Source organism: Coenobita brevimanus, chromosome 115 (genome assembly GCF_032717465.1).
Source record: "Coenobita brevimanus isolate Jiangsu-jjx chromosome 115, ASM3271746v2, whole genome shotgun sequence".
In the NCBI taxonomy this organism is placed as follows: Eukaryota; Metazoa; Arthropoda; class Malacostraca; order Decapoda; family Coenobitidae; genus Coenobita; species Coenobita brevimanus.
This window is the reverse complement of record NC_137068.1, coordinates 396,985-421,112: the sequence shown is the minus strand read 5'-3', so window position 1 is coordinate 421,112 and position 24,128 is coordinate 396,985. Positions and strand designations below refer to the sequence as shown.

Genomic DNA, 24,128 nt, shown 5'->3' with positions numbered 1-24,128 from the left:
CTGTTGAACCCTGTTAGGCAGCTCGTATGAGTGACATAACAACTAGAAAGAGACAAAGATAGCAGTGGCAAGATAGCTAGGAAGTAGGCGAATAGCAACGAGGATAGAGAGATGGCGATTTTAGAGCAGGTTGAAATGAGCAGAATATGGCATCATATTTTAATGTTAATCTCTTGTTACAGCTCAACACTCGAAGTGAAACTACATCAGTTTTAGGCCAAGTAAAATGAAGAGAGAGTGATGAATTTGTCTCCTGTCATGTTCATTTCCTATCAAGGGTTTCCCAGAGGAACAGGGTATCGGAGATTATTTTTATGTAAGCGTCCGTCCGCCATGTTTTTCTTATGTTTATTATAGGAAATTTTCTGTATCTCCATATAGAGAGATGCCTTTATTCTAAACATTCTGTGAATTAAGCATCTGTGTCTGGAAAAGTATTTTGGTATCGAGGAGAAAATTTGATTCAGGGATCGTAAATTTAAATAATTCTTATAAGATGAAATTTAGGAATCATAAATTGTAAAATGATTTCTAGAAAACATTTTTAATAATAAATCATAAGGTTTAGAGGAAAATATTGGCGTTTACGATTATAAGTATGACTCCTTCCCCAATGGCTGCGGACCTGTCATGGCCGAGGGTCTGGGAAAACAAACAAAATGGTGATGTCCAAAATAACGCTCTTCCCGGCTGTGATTCTCCTCTTTCTCCTCCCCTGCTCACGGGTTCACGCCAGGAAACACAAACTGGAGATCAAGGTGAGGTGTGGAGGGGAAATTCGTGCCAGTTTTGTGCTATAATGCCATATTGATTGTTGTGGTGGCCTTAGGTTCCTCTGTATGTGAAGTAAGAAGCAGGATTTTTTTTTATCTTTCTCCTGTCCTGGGGTTGGTCGTAGCTGAAGGGCATTCGTATTGACAGGCAGTGGTGCCGTCTGGTTATATCAGTGCCACCGCGTGAAGGTGTTCCTCGTCAGCACCAACCATATTGAGAGCCATTGGTTTAGTTCACATTCCGTGACCCGAGGCGATTTGTTTGTGGCCACCCCAAATGGGATTGAGGCGTCTGGCAATAGATAGATAGATAGATAGATGTGATTTGGTCTGTTTTTGTAGGGAAAAGAATGGCTTATTTCACCAATACCATATATCAGTTTATTTTTTACCAAAGCAAGGTTGCTCTTGTCATATGGAACTAGACCACTTGAATGGGAATAATGTTACAAGGTGTGACTGTGTGAAATTTACTGAACCTTCATTTTTAAGGTAGGAAAGAGTCTCCCTGGTTACTAGTGATATTTGGCCTCCTGTCTGACCATACTTGGCCATCAGTTGAGCTGAAAGGGGTTATGGATCGTCATTAGATTAAATGCACATTATCATAGTTCTTATTCAGAAAAACTTGCATTGGCATTTATGCATTTACTCATCTCATTTTTTTAGCCAAAGTACTATTTATATATATCCCATTGGATCCCAGGGGTGCTGGGCAAGGTATGGCGCTGGGTGGGTCCTAAGCGTACCGCCCTCCGTCTATCGGCTCATAGTCGCGAAGCTCATAGGTCCCTAAACGGGGGTTCCCTACTTTACGAAGACTTGAAAAATCCCAGTTCTGTCCAATGTTCCGGACACTGGGCTCCAATGGGATATATGTATTGGTATATTATTATTATTATTATTCTTTGTATCATTTACCAAACCCATGCCAGGACAAACCATTAGGCCTACATTATGCCATCTTTTATTCTATGCAGCTTTTATTCTGTGTGGTATATAGCTGTCAGAAATCAACCTAGAACAACTTAGATTATTCAGATGTTACATTGCAAATTGCATTTCAAGGAGGCTACTAGACTGACTCTTCATTAAGACATTAGGTTGGATTTTATTATTACAGTATTATTATTAATATTTATGTATGTTGGATATGTAGATATCAGAATTGAATGCCGAAAACCTGAGAAGAATGACAGTGTTAATTTTGTAAGGAGTTTGGTGTAAAGATAAAAATTAGCCCAGTTATAGGCTATATGGCTTGGGTGAGTCATGGGAGCTTGAGAATCATATTTACCTAAAAATATAATGCCCCTAAACCAGTGACAGTTTTCGGTTTCATCAGTTCACCGGTATGTGATTTGATTCAGCACAGGAATTATTTTTGGCACCATAGTATTAGGGTTAATGAAGGCTTTCTCTCACCCTTCCAGGTGGAAAAATCACTCCCAAGCTGAATATTATTAAGTAAATAAATGAAGGGGAGGGAGTAACTTGTAAACAAATACAGTATTTACCAAATACATGAAAGTGAGAGCAATAACTTGGAAACAAGCAAATTTCAGAGTCAAACTAATCTCACGAAGGTATAAGGAAAAATCTATCTATCTATCTATGGCCCGACGCCCTAATCCCGCAAAGGGTGGTCGCAGACAAAACGCCTCCAAGTCACTCTGTCACCCACCATTTGACTCCCCTCCCTCATATACCTCTCAACTCCATCCCTCCACCTCATGCTCGGTCTACCCCTCCCTCTCCCTCCCTCCACCTCACCTACATACACCCTCTTAGTCAGTCTTTCATTCTCCATTCTCTCCACATGTCCAAACCACCTCAGTGTATTTCTCCTAATCTTTTCAACCACATCTATCATTAATGAATTAAGTGTAACTCTGAAAATTTAACGTAAAACTTGTTACCAGACTGAGGGGGTAAAATATGAGTATGTGGTATGCTTGTGTATGCCTGATCAAAGTTTTACAGAAGGAAAAGATTGGACTTTAATTTTCCTGTTAATTTCAGGGACAAGTTTTGTCACTTTTATTTGCGCTGCTGTATTTATAGATGTTATATAATCGTTGAGTACACCGCTTCCCGTCCGATCAGCGAAGTTAAGCAATGTTGGGTCTGGTTAGTACTTGGATGGGTGACCGCCTGGGAACACCAGATGCTGTTGGCATCCCTACGTGTCAAGTGGGGTTGGTGGAGGATTAGTGCCCCTCCCTGTAAAACAATTAACTCTAAGCCATTGGCCACCCCGTTTGGGATACGTGGCGTCTGGCAATGGATGGATGGATGGATATAATTCTGAGGTGGTTTGGGCATGTGGAGAGAATGGAGAATGAAAGACTGACTAAGAGGGTGTATGTAGGTGAGGTGGAGGGAGGGAGAGGGAGGGGTAGACCGAGGATGAGGTGGAGGGATGGAGTTGAGAGGTATATGAGGGAGAGGGGGGGGTGAGTTGGGGGGAGGGGAGTCAAATGGTGGGTGACAGAGTGACTTGGAGGCATTTTGTCTGCGGCCACCCTTTGCGGGATTAGGGCGTCGGGCTATAGATAGATAGGTAGATAGATAGATATAATTCTTATGAAATCTTACTGGTCCTGGTATGGTACCTATCAAGGTCCCCCCCTTTTTTTTTCCTTATTTTTTTTTATAACATAATATTCATGGTACCATATGATATACTTTTTTCTGTATATAAAAGCCTGATCATCAAAATAATTGAAGCCACAGTATGGGAGAGTACAGTTTACCAAGTTTGATTTTTCAAAACTATTTTATGATATTCAGATTTTATTTTGGGGATTAGCTGTGTTACAAACTGCTTTTAGGCTTAGTTTAGCTTGTTTTAAAGCTGTTTGAAGGTTTAAGTTAGCTAGAAACTTGTTTTTGGACTCATTTGGGTGGTTTAGGACTTAGTTGGGGGAAACCCAAGGCTTAAAAACGCAATCCTGTTCTTTACATGTTAAATTTACCCTGAGATACGATACCCCGCCTAGCGATGGAATTTTACTTAACCAGTTGCATCATTAAACCGGGGTGTGGATGTAATAGTTTTATGTACTCCTGTTTATTTTTACCATTTCCCATATTATGGAACAGATAGACTGAAAAGAACAAAGTTTTTCATTTTGTTATAGGTCTTCATAAAGATTGATACATTTTCTGTACACTGCCATTTCTAGTAGCATCTAGGATCAATAAAAGAACAAGAAAAATGGCAAATTCTAACAATTTACAACCAAGATGCGCAGAATGAGATGTTGCAACAAAGCAGAACTACGCTAAAGAAGAGTGGCAGATGATAGATGTATTTGCTCTCCGTACAGATGGCAGTTGGGCAGTAAACTAAGCCAAAAATAACATTAGGGTGATGTCTTTAACTTTGTGGTACCAAAAATTTCATGAAGACTAATCACATTTAAAATTTCTTAATAATGAGCTGATTATTGACTCCTGATTAATCAGTAATCAACAGAATTGCTTATCAGCCCAACCCTAATGATGATGGTGATGGTCCTATACTGTAGCTATTTTCAGAATGTCAGCTGGAAATACCTCTGATCATGATCATGATCATGATGTATTATTTCCAGCTTGATAGCCAGAAATGTGGCAGTAATTGTGATGGTGGTGGTGGTTTTAATGATGACAGTGATGGTGATAATATCATTGATGATGAAGGTACTGATGACTTTTTTTTTTTTTTTTTTTAATAATATCATTGATGATAAAGGTACTGATGACTTTTTTTTTTTTTTTTTTAATAATGATCTGTTATTTCCAGAATGACAGCCGAAGGTACTTCTCCATTAGCACATTTGGTTTCTACCGCAGTGGCTACTTAGATGTCGATGTCACTAAATTCAAAATCGACCCCAAAAATGCCGACAAAGAGGTGAGGAAGCAAATAGTTTACATTTTATCGATGGAGTTATGTGAGAGGAGCATGTGGAGTGAAGAAGCATTGTTGATGTGAATGCACTGGAAACCATTAGAAGTATTCTGAGATGGTTTGTCCTTGTGGAGATGATGGAGTATAAGATATTGACTAGGGGAGTGAGAGTGAGTTGGAGGGAAGGGGAGGGGGAAACCTAGGACAGTATGGAAGGACTGAGGAGAGGTACATAAGAGAGGGAAGTATGAGGTGGAGAGAGTATTGTGAAGGTAGACGACAGGGTGACGTGGAAGTGATTCATTTGTGACCACCATTTACTGGATTAAGGCAGTGTGTTATAGATGTACGATAGGCTGGAAATGGCGAGGACTGAATAACAAAGGTCACCTGTCTGAAGAGATCAAATCAAACTCTCATGTTTTCAGTTTGGGTTCATCCTGGAGAAAATCATCAGCCCCTACACAGAGTACCGGACTGAGAAGTGCGAGCTGCAGAACTTTCGACCCAACGACACCCTCATCCAGCATGTCTTCTTTATATTTGACCTCAAAAATAACCAGTAAGTAAAAGCATACTAAACACGATAATGAAGGGAAGAATTGTACCACTTAGCAATAGAGAAGTTGTCTCTTATATACCATTCTCATTCACACCTTGAGTGGGTCTCATTGAGTCATAATTGTTGTTTTGTCTGAATTAAAACTTTTCCTCCTGTAAGTATAATTTCTTCTGTTTAAGCAATACACAGCATTGTTGTATTAAGGACTGTCCATACTCATTCAAGGCCACACCAGCTTCTTCCATCCAACAGGGTTTATCTGAACTGCAGCAATGATATGGCTTACCTTCATGTGCTCAAGGGCAAGGAGAAGCTGGGTCAGTTTAAGAATGTTGAACACCTGCCAAAACTCAAAGACAGCAACCTTTTCTCTCATGTACAGAGGGTATGTCACTATATTACTCATTTATATTACCCCAGTGCTCCTCTGTGTAGGGGGTTTCTTCAGCGGGAGCAAGGCAGTAGCGACTGTGATGAGAAATAGCATATGGACTGAATGCCAAGTGGACACATGGTGGTTTAATGGGTGAAGGCTCCCCAACCAGATGTGCCCCTTGGGGTTTTATGTCGTAGACGTGGTAGAAGTTTATTGCTCATTGGCAGTTGGGTCAGCAAATGGCCTCTAGCCTTAAGTATCAGGCCTGACTAGCCCAGCCCCAGACTCCTACACTCCTGATGGAGCAATAAAGGTTTAGAAGATGGATTGACAAATAGCCAGTATCCTGAAATTAAGATGTATTATGTTTTGGTCTGATTACTTGGATTATTTTAGACATCCATTCAAGACAGCATTGCTTTTATAATGTGTTTCTCTTGTCCATGGTGTATTCTCGTTTGGATGGAAGTCTCTTAAGCACCTCCTCCTTACTGGCAATTATTTTATCCATCCATCATTGAATCCTCAACCGCCCCATAAGGTGTATGGAAGCATGAGGCTCAGCAACTCAGTCTGAACATTTTAGGATAGTTATTATTTCCACTATGTCACATTAATGCAGTTTTCTGTGTTATTTATTCAGTCTGTGGCACTTTAAAGCAAGTACATGAATAATCCATAAGAGAATAATGTGCAATACTGTATGCAAAATAGAACACCATGGAAAGGGGACTAAAAAGCCTGAGACCATAATATGACACTGTGCTTACACATTGTTTATGCATTTCAGCGCAAGAAGAGAGAGGAAACCGTTGCTCCATCAGGTGAGAAACCAGGTAATTGAAAACAAAAACAGTATGCTCGTATGTTTTTATTCACACCGCAGTAGAGTGTAAAGACTGGAAGGGTTAGTCACAGCCTCAGATATCCCCCTTCAGTATGTAGTGGCTCTCCCAAGTTAACAACATTTGGAGATACCAGGCCAGAATTCCAGGGGCTTGATTGATGAGAAACTAGGAGTGTCTCTCTTTCTGATGGGCAAGCTTTGGTTAGTACACTTGACCCTCGATTTCATGGATTGAAAGGGGGGGGGAGACCAGTCCGGAACCCAAAAGTCCGGGAATCGCAAAAGTCCAGCCCCACATACCATTCCCCGGACTTTTACCATACTTTGTCTGAATTCTCTAATATTGTCCGGCAATTATTCTGATATTCTAGAGCATTTTAGAGCCTAAAAACAAAGGAGGGAGTGGTTGCTCCCCCTGGCACCTAGTGGCAGCATCCCTGGACTTCGTACGGGATTTCAGGCCTGACCTGGGAAATAGGTATGCCTTACTTTTATGAGAATTGCAGACTTGTACGGGCATATGTCCAGCATTTGATAATATTGCCCTGCCTCGGCCCGTGTCCATGAAATCCGAAATCCTGGAATTCCGGTTACAGGGAAATGGAGGGTCGAGTGTATCTCATTCTGTCAAGATTTTTTTTTTGTTTTTGGGGGGGGGGGGGCTGTCTGGACCCTACCTCATCCCACCTTGGGATGGGAAAGGAGGTCTAGATGATGGTGATGTAGTAACATAGATTATATTTACAGGAATGGGTGATAGTACCTCTACAACCACCAAACTACCAGAAGAAGAACTGCCCAATCAGAAGTGCAATGATGTCCGGATTAACATGACAAAAGAGGGAGACTACTACAAGTTTAAGGTCAGAGCAGGTTTTTATGTCTAGATATCACTTGCTATTTGAGTGAAGCATGTGAATTTATGTGGAAATATTGGCAGACAAATGAGGAAATGGAGTGCTCTGCAGTTGATATGGATGTAATAGAAAACATAAGAAGTATTTCGAGATGGTTTGGCCGTGTAGAGAGGATAGATAGTGAGATTTACATGGAGGGTGTGTGACTGTGTGAATGAGGTGGAGGGGAGGAGGGGAAAGGAGCGGCTGCAGATGTGATGGAGTTATTGGGTGGAGAGGTCTGTGAGAGAGGGGGTGAGTTGGAGAAAGGACAGGGTGATGATGATGATGAAGTCTTGCATTTCAGTTTGTGGTATACGTGGCCAAAGAGAAGGAGGAAGGACTATACAACCTAAACTTCCACAACTGCATGAACTATGACCCAACTGGCAAGCCATCAACCATTGATATGTATCTAGAGGTGAGAGTTTAACATTTTCATTGTTAGGGGTCTACTCGTTTGTATGTTATTATCAGTTATAAAGGCTCCAAAGTGGTGAATCCCAGTGTGATGTTACAGTGACTGGAGAGAGACTGAAATTGGTGAGAATTCAAAATCCTGGGTGCAATGATAGAAAAGAGAGGAAAATGTGCAAAAGTAGTGGAAAAGAGAGTGCCACAAGGAAGGAAAGTAGCCGGTGCTATGAATGCCTTGATAAGAAACAGAGGCTTGAGTGTTGCAGCTGCACAAGGCATACATGAAGGAGTGTTAGTGCCAGTTTTAACATATGGATGCGATACTATGGTGTGGCATGAAAACTGAAAAGTCAAGAGTGAGAGCAGCAGAGATGGGACTGCTGAGGAATGTATGTGGAGTTCAGAGGGTGGATAGGATACGAAATAATGTGATTCATGAAAGATGCGGAATGAGGAAGTCTGTGGACACTAGAATCGAAGACAGTGTACTGAGATGGTATGGTCATGCGGAGAGAATGGATAACAATAGAGTGGTGAAAAAGGTATATCTGAGTGAATTTGAAGGAGAGAGGAGGCGAGGCAGGCCGAAAAGGTGGAGGGATATGGTAGATGAGTGTGCGAGGAAGAGAGGTATGGAAGTCGGTGAGGCGAGGGGACTGACAAGAGATTGAGCTGGCTGGATGAATGTTTTGAAAAGAAGTGCATGATCAAGGATTTGGCATCCCTTTTTTAACGTGGCAGCGTTCAGATTCACTCTATCAGATATGTTTATGTGAAGCTACAGAATGCGGTGAAAGTTTTTTAGTGTATCAGATAGAGCCAGGATTCCGGGGGCTTGAATGATGAATGAATGGAATCGTCACCCATTGGATTGGGCAAACTTGGGCTGTCTGAACATTGCTACTCCTCACCCAGCCGTAGGGTGGGAAATGAGGTCCAGATGATGATGATGTTACTATAGCGAAGTTAACAGTGTCATTAGGCTGTAAAGACAATCCTTCTGCATGGGTAATCATATAATGGACTTGTTCATACTCTCCTGTAGATTGAAGAGAAGAACCCTGATGACAACTACCTGTCTGCTGGTGAGATGCCGCTGCCAGCACTGTACTTCATGCTGGCACTGCTATTCTTCCTCTCGGCATGCTTCTGGTTCTTCTTGCTTAAGAAGAGCAAGTTAGTATAGAGATCAGTGTTCTGGTGAGCTTTAGATCCTTTCTATAGAACCAGGTATACTGTGTATGCCTTTGTTTTTTTTTAGCTTTTATTTTTATTTTTTTAAGATATGTAGTTTAGCAGTCAAGCCATCAGGTCAGAGTGATGCTATGCCAGAGACAGTGAGTTGTATTTTCCAAAGGTAATGAAGTTTTTCTCTTATACTGCCAAGGGCATAGCTGTATTGGGGGAGAGGGGAGGTTAATAGAGATGAAAATTATGATGTTATATATGTATTTGTTTATTTATTTATATTACCTTTTGTACAGAGATCCAGTGTTTAAGATCCATTACTTGATGGGTGTGTTGGTGGTGATCAAATCGTTCAGCTTGTTGTTCCACGGTGTCAACTATCACTACATCCAGACCCAGGGTGTGCATATGGAGGCTTGGGCAGTCATGTACTACATCATGCACCTGTACGTAACAGTAATGGTTCAGGTTAAGGAATGGTTTGAATAGGATTTAAGTTTGAGGGATGCTTGGGTGAGTGTTATATTCATCAGGTAATCCAGGAGAGGATGGAGGGTGAAAGACTGATGAAGAGAGTGTATGTGAGTGAGGTGGAGGGGGGAAGAGGGAGGGGGAGGCCGAGGATGAGATGGAGGGATGGGGTGGAGAGGTATATGAGAGAGGGGGGTGTGAGTTGGGAGCAGGGCAGTGAAATGGCGGGGGACAGGGCGACTTGGAGGCGATTTGTTTGTGGCCACCCCAAACGGGATTGAGGCGTCTGGCAGTAGATAGAATCCAGGTTTATTACTACTGTACAACATGTTTCTGTTCATAAGTGCAATGTCCATGTTAGGTTTAGCCTATGTGTAACCACATGTGACATTTTTGAGTCTAAGTATTAAGCATATTATTACTGTACCTTATTCAGCTAATTCCAGACTATTTCATATTTATTAGTTAAGAAACCATCAGGTTCAAGGTTTACTATCATTCTATACATCATCCTTGTTCTCCACCAGGTTGAAGGGTGCTCTGCTGTTCACTGTTCTGGCACTGATTGGTTCTGGTTGGGCGTTCATCAAACATGTTCTTTCCAGCAAAGAACGTAAAATCTTCATGATCATCATTCCACTACAGGTGTGAATGTGAATGATGATATAATAGTTCAGTTGTCATAGCCACATTTTTCTCTTCTTCAGTCAGGCTGAGTTTTCACAAGAATTTCATAGCCAAGCACAATGGTCCATAAGTTTAAATCCAAGGGGTTTGGGTGGTTTATTGCTCACTTAATGCTGTCCAGGGTTTAGTGATTGGTTACTTGCTTTAACTGTCTGTACTGATTAGCCTAGCCCCAGGCCCTTACGCTCTTGATGTGGCAGTCCTGAATTAGGTAATTGGGATGGATGATGATTTGTGTGTGTGTGTGTGTGTGTGTGTGACTTGTAACCCATACTTTCTCTTTGGATACAAGTAGCATTTATAAAGAAAAAAAAAAAGTGTATAATGAGGGTACCTGTATGTATAATTTGATCATTATCAGTTGCAAAAGTCCAGTACTAACCTCTGTCACATTGCAGATTGTGGCCAATGTTGCAACCATCATTGTGGAGGAGACAGACGAAGCCAGCCAGGAGCACGCTGCTTGGGTTCAACGTTTATTTGTACTGGACTTGCTGTGTTGTGGTGCCATACTGCTGCCTGTTGTGTGGTGGGTAGCACATGTATAGGAAATTTGTTTTCATATGTCTTCCCTAACCCATTTCAGCTCAGTTATTGACCAGTGTAGTCAGACTGAAGGGTTGATTCCACTTGTAACTGAGGTGGCGCCTTCCTGCCTCGTAACGAAAGTTAATCAAACTTCAGGTTGTGGGAGTAGCCCAGTTCCATCAGATAAAAAACATTATAACACCATAAATGAAAACACTAAAGATGGAGATGTACCACTGATGTAACAAGATCAAACTATATGACATCATTGTGCCGGAAGGATAAAAGAGGTCTATCTATCTATCTGTTGCCAGACGCCTCAATCCCGTTTGGGGTGGCCACAAACAAATCGCCTCCAAGTCGCCCTGTCCCCTGCCATTTCACTGCCCTGCTCCCAACTCACACCCCCCTCTCTCATAAAAGAGGTCCAATAGTTTAAATGCCGGAACTCATAAAGATTGTCTTGGTAATGACAGCTGCAGGAACAAACTCATCCAACACCCTTCATCTCAGACATGTGCTAGTATTGTAAACTTACCCTCAGATTAAAAATATTTTCATGTCATTAAGTGGTGGTGCTTGACTTTATTGTATTGCGAAGCACTGATGAGGAGCTTACATGTGGTGGTGGTGTGCTCCCTGCATGGAGCAGTAACATCCAGGAGCCAAACCACCTCATACTTCCCTGCACCTCACCACAGGGAAAGACCTTGATCTGACCCTGACGAAACACTGGCCTACCATGGGTGTAGTGGATCCCAGCAAGGTACTGTACTGTACCTGTAGGACAGTCCCATAGAAACAGTTGCTTTATTGTGGTTGATCAGGGTACCTTTCAGAACACTTTCCAGCACATCCACATCAACACAACACTTTTTCATTTATATGTTTGTCTGTCCACATAACTTCACATCAATGTAATACAGTATATTATTTTCAGGTCGATCCGGCACCTTCAGGAGGCCTCCCAGACAGACGGGAAGGCTGCCATCAACCTGCGGAAGCTGAAGCTGTTCCGTCACTTCTACATCATGATTGTCTGCTATATCTACTTCACTCGCATCATTGTTTATCTGCTTAAGGTTTGTATTAACCCTTTTACGATTTGTCACACCCCAAATGTATGAAGCACATAAGTATGGATGTTTATGACTGTGGGATGCAGTAAGGATTTCAGGGCATTGATTGGTGAGTGAATGAGTTTATTGACCATTTTATTGGGCAGAATTTTTCTTGTTCCTGTTCTGTCAGTGTTTTTCTTGCCATTTGGACCCTGTCTCACCCCAGCCTTCAGTGAGAAAAAAAGATCAGGATGATGATGATGATGATTATGATGATCACCCCTTCAGTTTTAATCATGAACCACATTTAAGTGAAATAAAGATATGGTAACATGTTTCGTCTCATTTCCACAGATGACAGTGCCATTCCAATATGAGTGGCTGGATGACATGTTCCGAGAAATGGCCACATATGTGTTCTTCGTCATGACTGGCTACAAGTTCAGACCTGCCACCAACAACCCTTATTTCCGTGTCTACGATGAGGATGAGGAGATGGACGAAGTGTATGTTTTTTTGTCCACAGAGAGAGAGTTTGTATATTTACACTATGATGTGCACAGAGTTAAAAACAAAAATGGATAAAAAGAGATACAGTACTTTCATGTAAGAACTTCCTATATAAATATTAACTACACTTGTTATTCCATCAGGCTGACTACCACAGGCCTTACCGAGGGCATCACCCATGTCAACCAGCACTCCAGCAAGAAGGCTAGCATGGAGGTGGAGGTTTTTGAGGACGAGGAGGAGGTTAACCTTCTCCATACGCAAGAATCATCACATGCACTTGACTGAAATTGAATCAGGGGTGGAGGGGAGGTGGAGGAAAAATAAATACTGTATAAAGCAAAACTAATTAATTGAAACTAGTTAGAAAATTTAGAACTTTATTTTAAAGACTGAGAGCATGAAAGTGTAGATATGCTTCAAATTTCTGGTACTGTATTTCTGAAGCCTTTGATAATGATAGAAAATGTATGATCTTTCTATATTGTTGCTAACTATACTCAGTTTACTTTCATCTGATAGAACTGGGCCACTCCCATAATTTGAATATCAAGTCATGGTTCCATGAAATTCAGTAAGTCAAAGTTATCGGGCAGGAATGAGTCTCCCTGGATACTAGTCAAATCTGACCTCACTTGACCATCACCTGAGCTGGAAGGGGTTAGGGATCATTGCCATATTAAAACAAACTTTCAATAAACTCTGTGATGTGGGATGATGGCAGATCAAATCTTACAGTTACTGGTATTCCATAAATGTGATCATGGTAGAACACTTCTGGTCTTTCTGTATCACTGCTGACTACAGTATTAGGTGGGATGCAGAATAATCACATGCAAAAGTGTTACAGGTAAAAATGATCATAAAAAATCTGGGTCATATTCACACCTTTGTGCACTCAGTTTTGATAATGCATCCATAATAACTTAAGTACCATGACTTACATTATTTTTTCTCCCATATTATCTCCAGGTTATTTTATTCAGCTTAGGAGAGAGGAATTACATCGAAGGAGTTAAATGTACGCTGGTGCTGGAGAGGGATGCCTTCAAATGGTCCTGTTATGTTTAGGCACTGGAGCAGCCCACTTATACTGTACAAACATCCCTGAGTCCCATCCTTGTCCCCCAAAAGAAAGATGGTGGACCGTAGGAAGAGAGCTACTTACAGTCTTTCACTGGGTTCATATTCAGTTGAGCTTGGGGTTGCATCTACCACCACGGCCACCACTGCTGCTGCTGCTATTCCTACTACTACTACTTCTACTACTACTATTACATGTAGTCTTGATTAACCCCTTCACTCTTAGAGATCCATCTTAAGTTAAATAAAATCATTCGGAGGTACCAAAATTAAATGTATGCATATACATTATTATGCGTAAATTAAAAATATGTATAGGCAATGATTATGCATAAATGTGATAGTTTATATAGTGTAGCATGGTAGCGTGGTGTTGGAGAGGGAGGCCTTCATGTGGTGGTTCTGATATTACGGCTGTGGAGCTGCCTGGTTATACAGGCATCCCTCATCTCCCTCCCTGTCACCCCAAAAGGAGGATGGTGAACTGCAGGAGGATGACAACTAAACCTGCAGTCCACTGGGTTCACATTTCAGATGAACCTAGGGTGACAACTACTACTATATATAGCATAGATTTGTAATGTTTGAACCTGTCACTTAACAACGTAAGATTATGTGTAGTATATGTAGTGTCATCTCTCAGTGTTAATAATCAGTACCTGTAATAAGTCTGGGATTCATTATAAATATCACATAACACCATAAGAGTAATGGTATAGCAAGTTTGTTTTCATCTGGGGGAACTGCACCACTTTGACAACTCAGATCTTTAAAATTTATGATATTTGTAGTCAGTATTGATTAGAACCTGGGAGGTGTTTTAAATATCACCCAACATCGTAATGGTACATCATCATCATTGTTGCCATTATCATCATCATCATCATCATCATCCTCATCATCATCCAACTTGTAGTCAGTATTTATTGGAATAGGTGGTGGTGTGTCAAATACAGAATCACCTAACAACGTATTAATATTGGTAGTCATACATCATAGGGCAACACTGGATTAGATGATGATCATGTCTCTTTCCTTAGGGAGGTAGAGTCCAGAATGAAGGGAAAAGGGTAAAGAATGTGCTAGTGGGAGAACTAGTCAACAGCATACCCAGTGAAATCAACCACACTCACAGACTCACCGTTCAGGCCACCAGCATCCTGGCTGCACCTCGTACACCATACACACATGGCCATCAGTCCGATAATTAAGTGAAAAATGGATGCCAGACCCTTAACACTGCAAATAATAACCCTCATTACATTTCTTTTGTTAGATGCCATAATCCCATAAGGGTTGGCCACAGACAAATCCTCTTTGCATTGCCCTGTTTTCTGCCATTTGGCTGCCCTCCCTCCAATTCACACACCCTCCCTCATATATTGTACAGTATCTCCATTCCATCCTTCCATCTCATTCTTGGTCTCCCATTCCACCTCACTCATATCCACTCTTCTAGTCAGTTTCTCATTCTCCATCATCTCCACATGGTGGTACCAACATAACTGGGTGTCTCTGTTGCTTGGTTATACAAACATCCCTCAGTTCCCTTGTGTTCACCTAAAGGAGAATGATGGACTGCAGGAGGAGGGCAACTTCAGCCTGCAGTCCACCTGGTTTTACTACCACCAGTACTCTTGTGGTGTTAGGTGGTATATTGTAATACGTCTCTCTCTTATGGTCAGTTTACTGTATACTGATGCTTGTTTACACACTTGTGTAGATTAGAGAATCATGAGGTTAACTGTCATGGTTGGAACAACTCTAGTACACTGTTTCAGCTAATGGCAAGCAATTTTAATCATCTGAGTCATGGGAACCATTAACCTTCCAATTATCAGGACAACTTGAGTACTCTGTGCCAGCTAATGACAAGCAGTGTCATTCAGCAGAGTGAGTCATAGGAGCCTGGGAGAGTTAGTGCTGTCACCATTAACCCTCTCATGGTGGGAATAACTTTAGTACTGTATTTCTGCTAATGTCATTTATTTTTATTCTGCAGGGTGTGTCATAGAAGCATGAGAGTATTAACCCTCTTGTCCTGTATTCCAATTAATGTTAAATAGTTTTATTCAACGGATTGAGACAAAAGGGCCAGGAAGTTTAAGAATTGTCACCACTAACCCTCTCATCAAAGGGAATGCTCTTAGTACTGTGTTTGCAGCAACATCAGATAGGTTTATTTAGCTGAGACTGGGTCATAGGAGGCTGAGGATACATAAACTCAGTCAGTACAGTGATATCTTTAACATTTTGTTCTTGTCACCTCCAGATGATTTTATTCAGTTGAGAGCCTTTTCTAACTGGAGGGGTTTAGGTTTAACTTGCAGTAACTTCAGTACTACAGTGATATGCATTCCATTTTATCCTTGCTACCACTGGATAGCTTTGGAGAGGCTTTTAGGGGTTAAATATAGCTAGTATTGGCCCTTTCTATACAGATGGTGATGTTGGCAAGCAGTGCCTTCATGTGGTGGCACCAGTATAACCAGGCAACACCACTGCCTGGTTATTTAAACATCCATCAACTTCTGTCCCCCCAAGAGGAGGATATTGGACTCTGGGTAATGGGTAACTTTAGCCAGCATTCCACTGAGTTCATGTCCAAACTAGCTTGGGGTTGCATCTGTTTTGACTGCTGCTTGCTGTTGTATGTTTTTCATCTTAGGCATTTTGTATTTTAAGGGTTTTATTAAGGCTGTAATTAGCTTCCCCAGTTAAGAAAGACTCCTGAGCTGAATTAAAGCATGTGGTGATAAGAAGAAAACAGGAAAAATCACCACAGTATTTAAGGGGATAAGAAGCTTGCTGTATCATAATGCTGTATTATAATTTATTAGTGTGTCATCGGGAAGGACCATGCATTTTTAGAATTGTATATTGTAATTCATTGCATAAAGGTGTGCATATACTGTTTCATATAATTTGCATTGTATTGTAAATTAATTGTCATCCCATAACAAAATATGAATACCTTCCCAACACTACATAGAATGCTTATATAAAACATCTCCTCCTCCAGCAAACATTACCTTCCACAAATCCATACTCAAACAACCACCACAGCCATCCAAAACCTTCAGTCTAATAGCATACTTTGTGAAGCACCATCAGAAATTTATTTATTTGGCTTTCCTAGAGAGATAAGAATACATGTAGCCATACTACAAGACAGCATGAGTCTTTTAACACAACATTAGTAAAAGACCTTTGGGAGTGACTGGTTAAAGTTGTGGGTTTCCTGCCATACAGGTTCAAAGCCATATGATCCTGGAATTGCAACAGGAACAACAGTGATAACAGTACCAACACAAAATACAACCCACAGACAATCCACCATGCCTACACTGTAATTCAGTTCCCACACCACAACACAACTCATGCACCACACTATCACAGCACACTTGCTCACCTAACTTTCACAACATACTTCTACTTCATGCACATGACACCACAGCATACTTACCTCACTTACAACACAGTAATTTCTTGCTACTCAGTCACACCACATATTCCTTCAAGGTAACCTATAACAGTATATTTCTGGCATTGCCCATCTGATGTGGCCAAATTTCTGCACTTCCTTGGGTTCACATCTAGATAAACTTGGGACAGCAACAGCAAAAACAAGAACAGTAACAACATTATTCCCACAGTAAGAAAGTTCAAATTTAACCCATGCATTGTGTTGACATCTTGTTAATTTTGTCTCCTTACTGCCAGACAGGTGCTGACAAGCCTATACATGGTGGCATATGGTACCCTGGGTGGAGCAGCTGCAGCATCCACCCAGTATCCAATCCTCCCCATATTTTCCTGCTCCTTGCTGTGGGAAGCACCTTGGTCTGATCCTGATGAGGCACTGTCTGCCACAAGGGGGGTGCTGGATCCCTACATGGTGTATATACTGTACTGTTTACACAACCTTGTAGGAGCAGGTGCTTACCTGTGGTTGACAAGTTTGCTTGGCCAGACAGTGGGGGGGAAAAAAAAAAAAAATAATAAACTAGCTCCCTGGTCTTTGTCGAATAATAAAGGAAGAATGTAAGAAGTGTCGAGATATTAATTACAAGATAAGTCAATAGTGTAAAGCACAAGGGTGAAGTATACTCTTGAAGTTTCTTGTATATATTTGAACTCTAGTCTAGCTGGTGATTGCTTTACTATAATGTATGACAAAAAAAATATATACGTATATGAACCATCTGTGTTTACATTCTGAAACTGGTGAGCATGTTTGTTGGAAAGACATAGATCAAGAAGTGAAGGTGCATTGTGTGTTGATGTGGGTATGATTGACAGCTGGAGGAGAAATAGAGATGTTTTGGTGGCAATATGGAATGTGCAACTAGAAGACTGAGTTTGAGGGGAGGAAGGGGGGGAGACAAAGGATGAGGCGTGAGAAGGGTGGGTTGGAGAGGACTGGGTGAAATGGAGGCAATTTATGGCCATCCCTTACAGGATTAAGGCAACTGGCTGTAAATGTTTTATCAGATTTCAGTTGCACTTAAAAAGAGGCCCTGCAGAAATTAATGCCTTAATTTGTTTAAGAGTGTAGCAACCTCTAAATTAGCTTATTCCATTTCAGCAAACATATTTAGCAGTAGTCCCAGGTTAATTCACATTAATGATCTCTTATGTCACCCATAATCCCATCCATTCATATGCAGATGACAACACTTAACGGTTCATTCACACTTAATCATCCATTCACAAAGTTTAGTGTCTCAAAACTCACAAATCGGTACAACCGTCTACTTACCTAAGATCACTGAATGGGGACAAAATAACTGTCATTTAATGCTAGTAAAACCAAATATATACAGTTTATCAATACAGGTAGACATATTGCCATGTTCCTATATTACCATCAATGCTACAAATTCTAATCTCCAAAAGCTTTGAATTCTCGGTGTTTCATATAATGACAGCTGGACCTCTCACTGCAGATCCCTTGCTAAAACCACCTTAAAGAAACTAATCATTGTACAGAGTTTGTCGCTTTACTAAAGAGCAGTTAGCTATAGTTTATAAGTCATGTGCTATTGTTTGTCATGTGCACTCATTTGTAATATTGCTCACCCTTGTTGAGTGGATGTGGGGAGGTTGCACTAAAGCAAATAGACAAATCAGAACAAAGGTGTTAGAAATATTAATAACCCTGCCATTACAAATAAACTACCTACAGGCAAGGAATGTTGCCTTCCTTGCATTGTTTTAGATACCTTAGGGCAAATGGACAGATGAAATTAAATCCATTGTGCCACCTCTCCATGCATTCACTTGTGCTACATGGGCATCTGGTAGCACTCATAACCGAATTATTACACTACCATATTGCAGAACTTTGCCTGTCGAATCTTATTGTCCGAACTGCATCTCTCTGTAACTCTTCCTCATCGTTGTTTCCCCGTAAACTTAAAGCTACAGTTGTTTAAGTCCCACTGTTAGATTAATTATGTGAAAATCTGATTTATAGTTATTTTTACTTCATGTTAAAAAAAAAAAACTGGGTAGACTAGGCTGAATCTGTTTAGTCCGTCCTCGAAAGAATAGGGAGGTAGTAGTATATTTAAACAAGTAACTACCCAGTTGTGTCACGTACGTAAAAAACTCAAGTACCAATATGTTCAAGAACCTTTTAAATGCGTGCTTTCATAATCTACCATATTAATGTCCAGTCCTACTATATACTGCATAATAGAGCATTATATTCTATCCCCAGTCTAGCATTGGGTTTTTGACTTTCGTATCGGGTGATTGGGCTATGTAGATTTAAGTTTGTTGATCCTCAGATGGGAGGTGTGTACTTTTTTCCTCGTTTTGTGTAGTTTCCCCATTAAGCTGAGAAAGGGGTTATCTCTTTAACCTTGGTCAAATCGGCCCTCCAGTATTTGTAGACATGGACATAATCTCGAAAGAATGGAATTATCCGATAGGATGGAAATAACTGCACTTTTAGTTTTCCTTATAGACACAGATTTATTCGCAGCTTAACAAATACCATATTAAATACTAGTACTTAACTGTCAATTTAATTTCATACTTACGAAGTGGTTTTGCTTGTCAAGGCACTAGCAGGGAAGACAATTGCTCTACTTAATAGAAGACGTTGCTGCCATTACACGATAGGCTAGGCTTGAAAGAATCGAGAGCCTTTCATATCAACTGAAATAGTAATTCAGAGAAAGTTCACTCTTCTCATTCGTGTCACTGTTAACCAGCTGATTGGATATATAACTTCACTGTCAGGAAATGCCTTCTGTCTTATCCAGCTGTATCAAATACCTCTGGATACGTTGTCAGTAAGACCCCGCGTAAAACCTAATTAGCATCGTATAGCAGTTTAGCTTAGACAGGTATCCATGCAACACCTAAACTCGGAAGAAATTCTTGCTAGCGATTTTGATCCTCCCACATCTCTTCGTAATATACATCAAAACTTTCTCCGGTTAGTAGAATCCCAACATCACTCCTGGTCAATCAAGACTCTCGCCTTCCGCCCTGTTCACGCTTTCACGAGAAGGTACCAATCAATTTCTCTGGTACTCTTGCAGTCTGTGGGAAGAAAAATGCAAGTTAATTATATTTTGCAATTAAAAAAAAAAAGTAATATGAATCATAATGACCAAGAACATGAAATAAATAATAAACTTAAAACAAATCACTTTCTCAGCCACAAAAATAGCGTTGAATCAGAACATAGAGCAATTGCAGTAGATGTGGTTCTTGGTCTATCCGTTCCTGTTCTGCCTTCAGTGCTACCGCCCCAGTCACACATCAGCTCTGATGGAATGCAACAACCAGTGAGTCAAAGCTTCAGAGGATTCAGTTCGTTAGGCTCGAATTGACAAAATTAGTTCAAACTAGAATGGAATGCAATGGCTGGTGAATGATATGGCAGGACATTGATTAGTTATTATAAAAGTAAAGTTATTTACCAAAATGTGAAACAATATCTTGCATAAAATTTATCAGAAAATATCAGTGAGAAGAGGGATTTGGTAATAAATGCTGAGATTTGGTAATGAGTCACTATCAATAATCAAATGTGGTATTGTCATTATTCACCCCCCGCCCCATTCAAAATGCTGGATCAGGGCTTGGCCAAAGTTTTAATGAAAGGATTTATTTTTGTTCTGCTGGAATCTACCAAAATTAGTTCAATAACGCAGGAACACATGAACCCCCCAAAATTAACCCCAAACTCCTAATCAGGCGAATCCATGTTATAATCACGAAGAAATGGAAAGGATGTAAAGCCCCACTATTGTCTTGCTGCCACTGAGATAAGGCAAATAAGCTCCTACCCCCCAAAAAAAAAAAAAAAAATAAAAAAAAATAAATCTTTGTCTCGTTAATGACCTATAGCCAGACTGACCCTGCAGCCATTAATATTAGTAGTGTTAGCATTAGTATTATTATGTGCTGTGGTAGTAATAGTGTTAGTTGCAATCTGCTCATCTGACCGTGAACCCAGTGGACTGCAGGCTGATAGTACTCTCCTACAGTCCACCATCTTCCTTTCAGGGGATATGGAGGGAGTTGAAGGAAGTATGTTAGGACAGGGCAGTGGTTCCAGCCGGTTATAACGGTGCCACGACCTAAAGGCGTCCCTCCAGCACCTTCAGAGTATTTTTCCTGGATGGAAACATTGTAAATGTTTAAATAATGTTGTATTGGTGTGGTGCCTGGTGGTCTAGTGGGGTAGGGTGCTCCAGGCGGTTGAAATCGCTCATCTAATGCCACTAAGGCGATTTTGTTTATATCTTAAGTGTGTGGTAGTTTGGGGGGTTCATCATCCACTCAATGTAGTACTGCCTTCAGATGACTGAGTGAGAAGCAAATGGTTTCCTGTAGGCCAGGAAATCGTTTAGTACGTTGGGTGGTTACCATATAGGCAGATGACGCATAGTGGTTTAGTAAATTAAGGTACCTGTCAGATGGAACCCGTATTGGTGTAAATCTGGGCGATGTTTAGGTTTTATTGTTCGCTACTTAGGGATGAGGGAGGCCGGTCCCCCTATCTTTAAATGTCAGAACTGAGAACCCTAGTCTTGGGCCCCTACACATGATGGGGCAAGATAGATGGATAGGTAAATAGATATATACATAGTAGTAGTAGTAATTAAGTTATAGTAGTAGTAATAATCAGTAGTAGTAGTAATCATCATCATCATCATCACATCATCCGGACCTCTAATAATAAATAAACTACTATGCCAATGTAATAAATCTTCGAACATTGTACGAGCAGGGAAAGGAGGTGGGAGGGGGATAGGTGGAGAGGAGGAGGGAGAAGGAGGAAACGAGTGATGGTGGTGAGATAGAAGAGGGTTGGAGGAAAGTAAGGGAGGAGAGGGAAGGAGAGAAAGAGTTAAGGATGAAGGATGGAATGAAGGCAGGCAGAAAGACATGACGGAAGGCAGGGAAGGAAGAAAATAGGCAGGCAAGAAGGAAGGAAGGGAGGGAGGCAAGAAGAGAAAAGGGAAGGAGGGAGGGAGGGATGGTGGTAGCCGGCAGGAGGAGAATTGAAAGAAGAAAAAGTCAGGGAGGAAGAAAGGACGGCAGGCAGGAAGGAAGAAAGGCAGGCAGAAAGAAAGAAAAAGAAAGGGAGAGGGAGGGAGATTGGAGGTATTTTTGCCGGCCTTCGAGAGAGGAGGAGGAGTGGAGGAAAGAATGGAGAATAGAAATAGGTGCTTCGATGCCCCCTGTGCCACTCTAAAGTAGCAAGAACAAAATTAATCATCACTGAATATTCTAGAACGACCAGAAAGCAAGGGGGGGAGGAGGGAGGGGGGTTGGAGGTATTTTTGCCGGCTTTCGAGAGTGGAGGGATGGAAGGAGGAAGAGGGAGGGGGAGGGGTAGAGGCAAGTACGAAGAATTAATCGCTAAGAAACAGATGTAAGCTCTTTACGACCCCCAGACAACGACGTCAATATCATCATCATCATCATCATCATCGTCATCACCACCACCACCATGGAATATTCTAGAACGGCCAGGAAGCGAAGGGGTGGGAGGGGAGGAAGGAGAGAAATGAGGGAGGGAGAAAGGGAAAGCAAAGTAAGAGGGGTCGGAAGGAAGGGGGGGGAGGAAGAGAGGAAGGTGGAGGAGGAAGGGAGAGGGGGGTTGGAAGGGGAGAGGGAAGGATGTGGAGGGAGGGAGGAGGGGGAATAGAAGAAAGGTGGGGGGGGGAATGGAGAGAAAGAGGGGGGGCGGGGTGAGGAGGGATGAAGACCGGAGAGGTTTGCAACTTGCCGGCTCGTGGTTCAGTGTAGCGTTGCTTCTCGTGGGGTGAAGACGCTCTGCTCCTGTGGTAATTTATTTTCCTGTTTCCGTACATTTAAACATGTTTATACTATTAATAATTATTTATCTTGATAATGTGACCATTTTGAGGTATATATAATTCGCTGGGATGAATAAAGTCTTGTAAAAATTAAGATACAAAATTTTCGCACCCCGAGACTTTTTAAATAGTGTCCTGCGTAGGTTGGGTATGGTTTGCCGTAGCTAATTCAATTTGGTAATTGGTTTGATATGCATACTATTCATTTTTAGTAACTCGTGCTTTTATTTACAGATTGTGATAAGTGTAGCGTTTGAAAATAGCGTGGTGGTGTAGTGCTGGGATGTTATGGTTCCAGCCTTCAAGATGGCGCAGATTTAACAGGTTGGTTTTTCCCATGTTTTTGTTTCCTTGATTGATGCAGCCGCTATTGTCAATATTAATAGGATTTTTGAATTATTGCAATAAAATAGCTTGGTCATATCAGGAATGAGTAGGGTAGAGGTGACGTATAGGGTGGCGCATTACTGGTAGTTTAATGGATCTTTATCGTTTTTATAAATTCAGAATCGTTCGCCATTGGAAATAGTTAATGCGTTAATTAGATGGTGTAACAGTAGCCAGAGCGGAAACTTCAGACTTTATTACCTAATATACATGTTTATACACTAATTAGCACTTACAGGTTTAATGTTGAGAGTATACAGCTGTTTCTGAATGTGATGTCACCTAGTTGTTAGTTTTTGCTGGTATATAAGTACTAGTATGATAACAGTGCAGTATTTTTCAGTGGTGGTGCAAGGTTTTCAATAGCAACCATGGAGACTTGTTCCTACTTCACAATCCTTGAATTTTTTGTAACTAGTAAGAGTAATTTTTGCCCAGAAATGTAACTTCACATGCAGCCTGTAAGAATAATTTACGAAAGACTCAATTTCATGACATAAATTGGAATAATCTAATAACCAGTCACTGCTGCCTCAAAGTTAAAGACCTGGAATTTCATGGAATCAGTAACCAAGGAGATTACATAAACGAAGGCTTTTTTCATGCAGTGAGGACCCAAGATTTCTCACCTTGCTATTTAAGTATTTGTATGGTTTGGATAGAGTACTAGATTATATAGTAAGAATTTACAAAAATTCCATTGGTAAATACTGTTACCAGTAATTGGACTGCTTGTACATGATAGTCTGTTAGTTCAAGGAATTAATTTATGCAGCAGATTCATAGGACTAACAAATTTATTGCAGTGTAAAGAAACGGGGAGCTGTAGTAAGTATGGTAATGTTTAAAGACCTCATACTTTGCTGTTGTCTTTTTTCCTAATGCATTATCATACACTTCAACATACATTATCATAACATAAATGCGCCAGCATGCATGCATCGGCCTTGTTCACCAAAAGGCGGCTTTGCACGCTGCTTGATATCTGGCAGCTTCCCAATTCTCTTAATCCTGAAGTCACTGACCTTGTCACAGGTGATTTGGTTCACCTTTAACAACTGTACCCCCAACGTTGTTGAGCCAGAGCTGGT

The 24,128-nt window shown here is 41.0% G+C and overlaps 2 protein-coding genes and 1 pseudogene across 3 annotated transcripts in view; 2 read left to right on the top strand and 1 right to left on the bottom strand.

Annotated features, from left to right (window-relative positions):
* LOC145418637 (protein argonaute-2-like) overlaps positions 1-24,128 on the bottom strand; it is a 163,540-nt gene that overhangs the window by 77,393 nt on the left and 62,019 nt on the right. The gene's annotated exons all lie outside the window — the stretch shown is intronic.
* LOC145418648 (protein GPR107) lies at positions 638-13,251 on the top strand. 2 transcript variants are annotated; one of them, XM_080287011.1, is made up of 14 exons: positions 638-758; positions 4,564-4,674; positions 5,100-5,233; positions 5,486-5,618; positions 6,400-6,433; positions 7,204-7,319; positions 7,660-7,773; positions 8,815-8,945; positions 9,254-9,403; positions 9,956-10,073; positions 10,514-10,644; positions 11,584-11,725; positions 12,059-12,210; positions 12,358-13,251. In XM_080287011.1, the coding sequence occupies exons 1-14, from the start codon at positions 660-662 to the stop codon at positions 12,500-12,502; spliced, it is 1,710 nt and encodes a 569-aa protein (XP_080143137.1). In that variant the 5' UTR covers positions 638-659; the 3' UTR covers positions 12,503-13,251. The 2 variants fall into 2 exon arrangements, with proteins under 2 accessions (XP_080143137.1, XP_080143136.1); XM_080287010.1 differs by having other exon boundaries at positions 6,400-6,445.
* LOC145418669 (5S ribosomal RNA) lies at positions 2,833-2,952 on the top strand (annotated as a pseudogene).

Coding starts and splice junctions, on each gene's coding strand:
- LOC145418648 (XM_080287010.1), top strand. CDS start 660: ATGGTGATGTCCAAAATAACGCTCTTCCCGGCTGTGATTCTCCTCTTT. Junction 759..4,563: donor AACACAAACTGGAGATCAAG/GTGAGGTGTGGA, acceptor TGTTATTTCCAG/AATGACAGCCGAAGGTACTT. Junction 10,074..10,513: donor TGATCATCATTCCACTACAG/GTGTGAATGTGA, acceptor GTCACATTGCAG/ATTGTGGCCAATGTTGCAAC.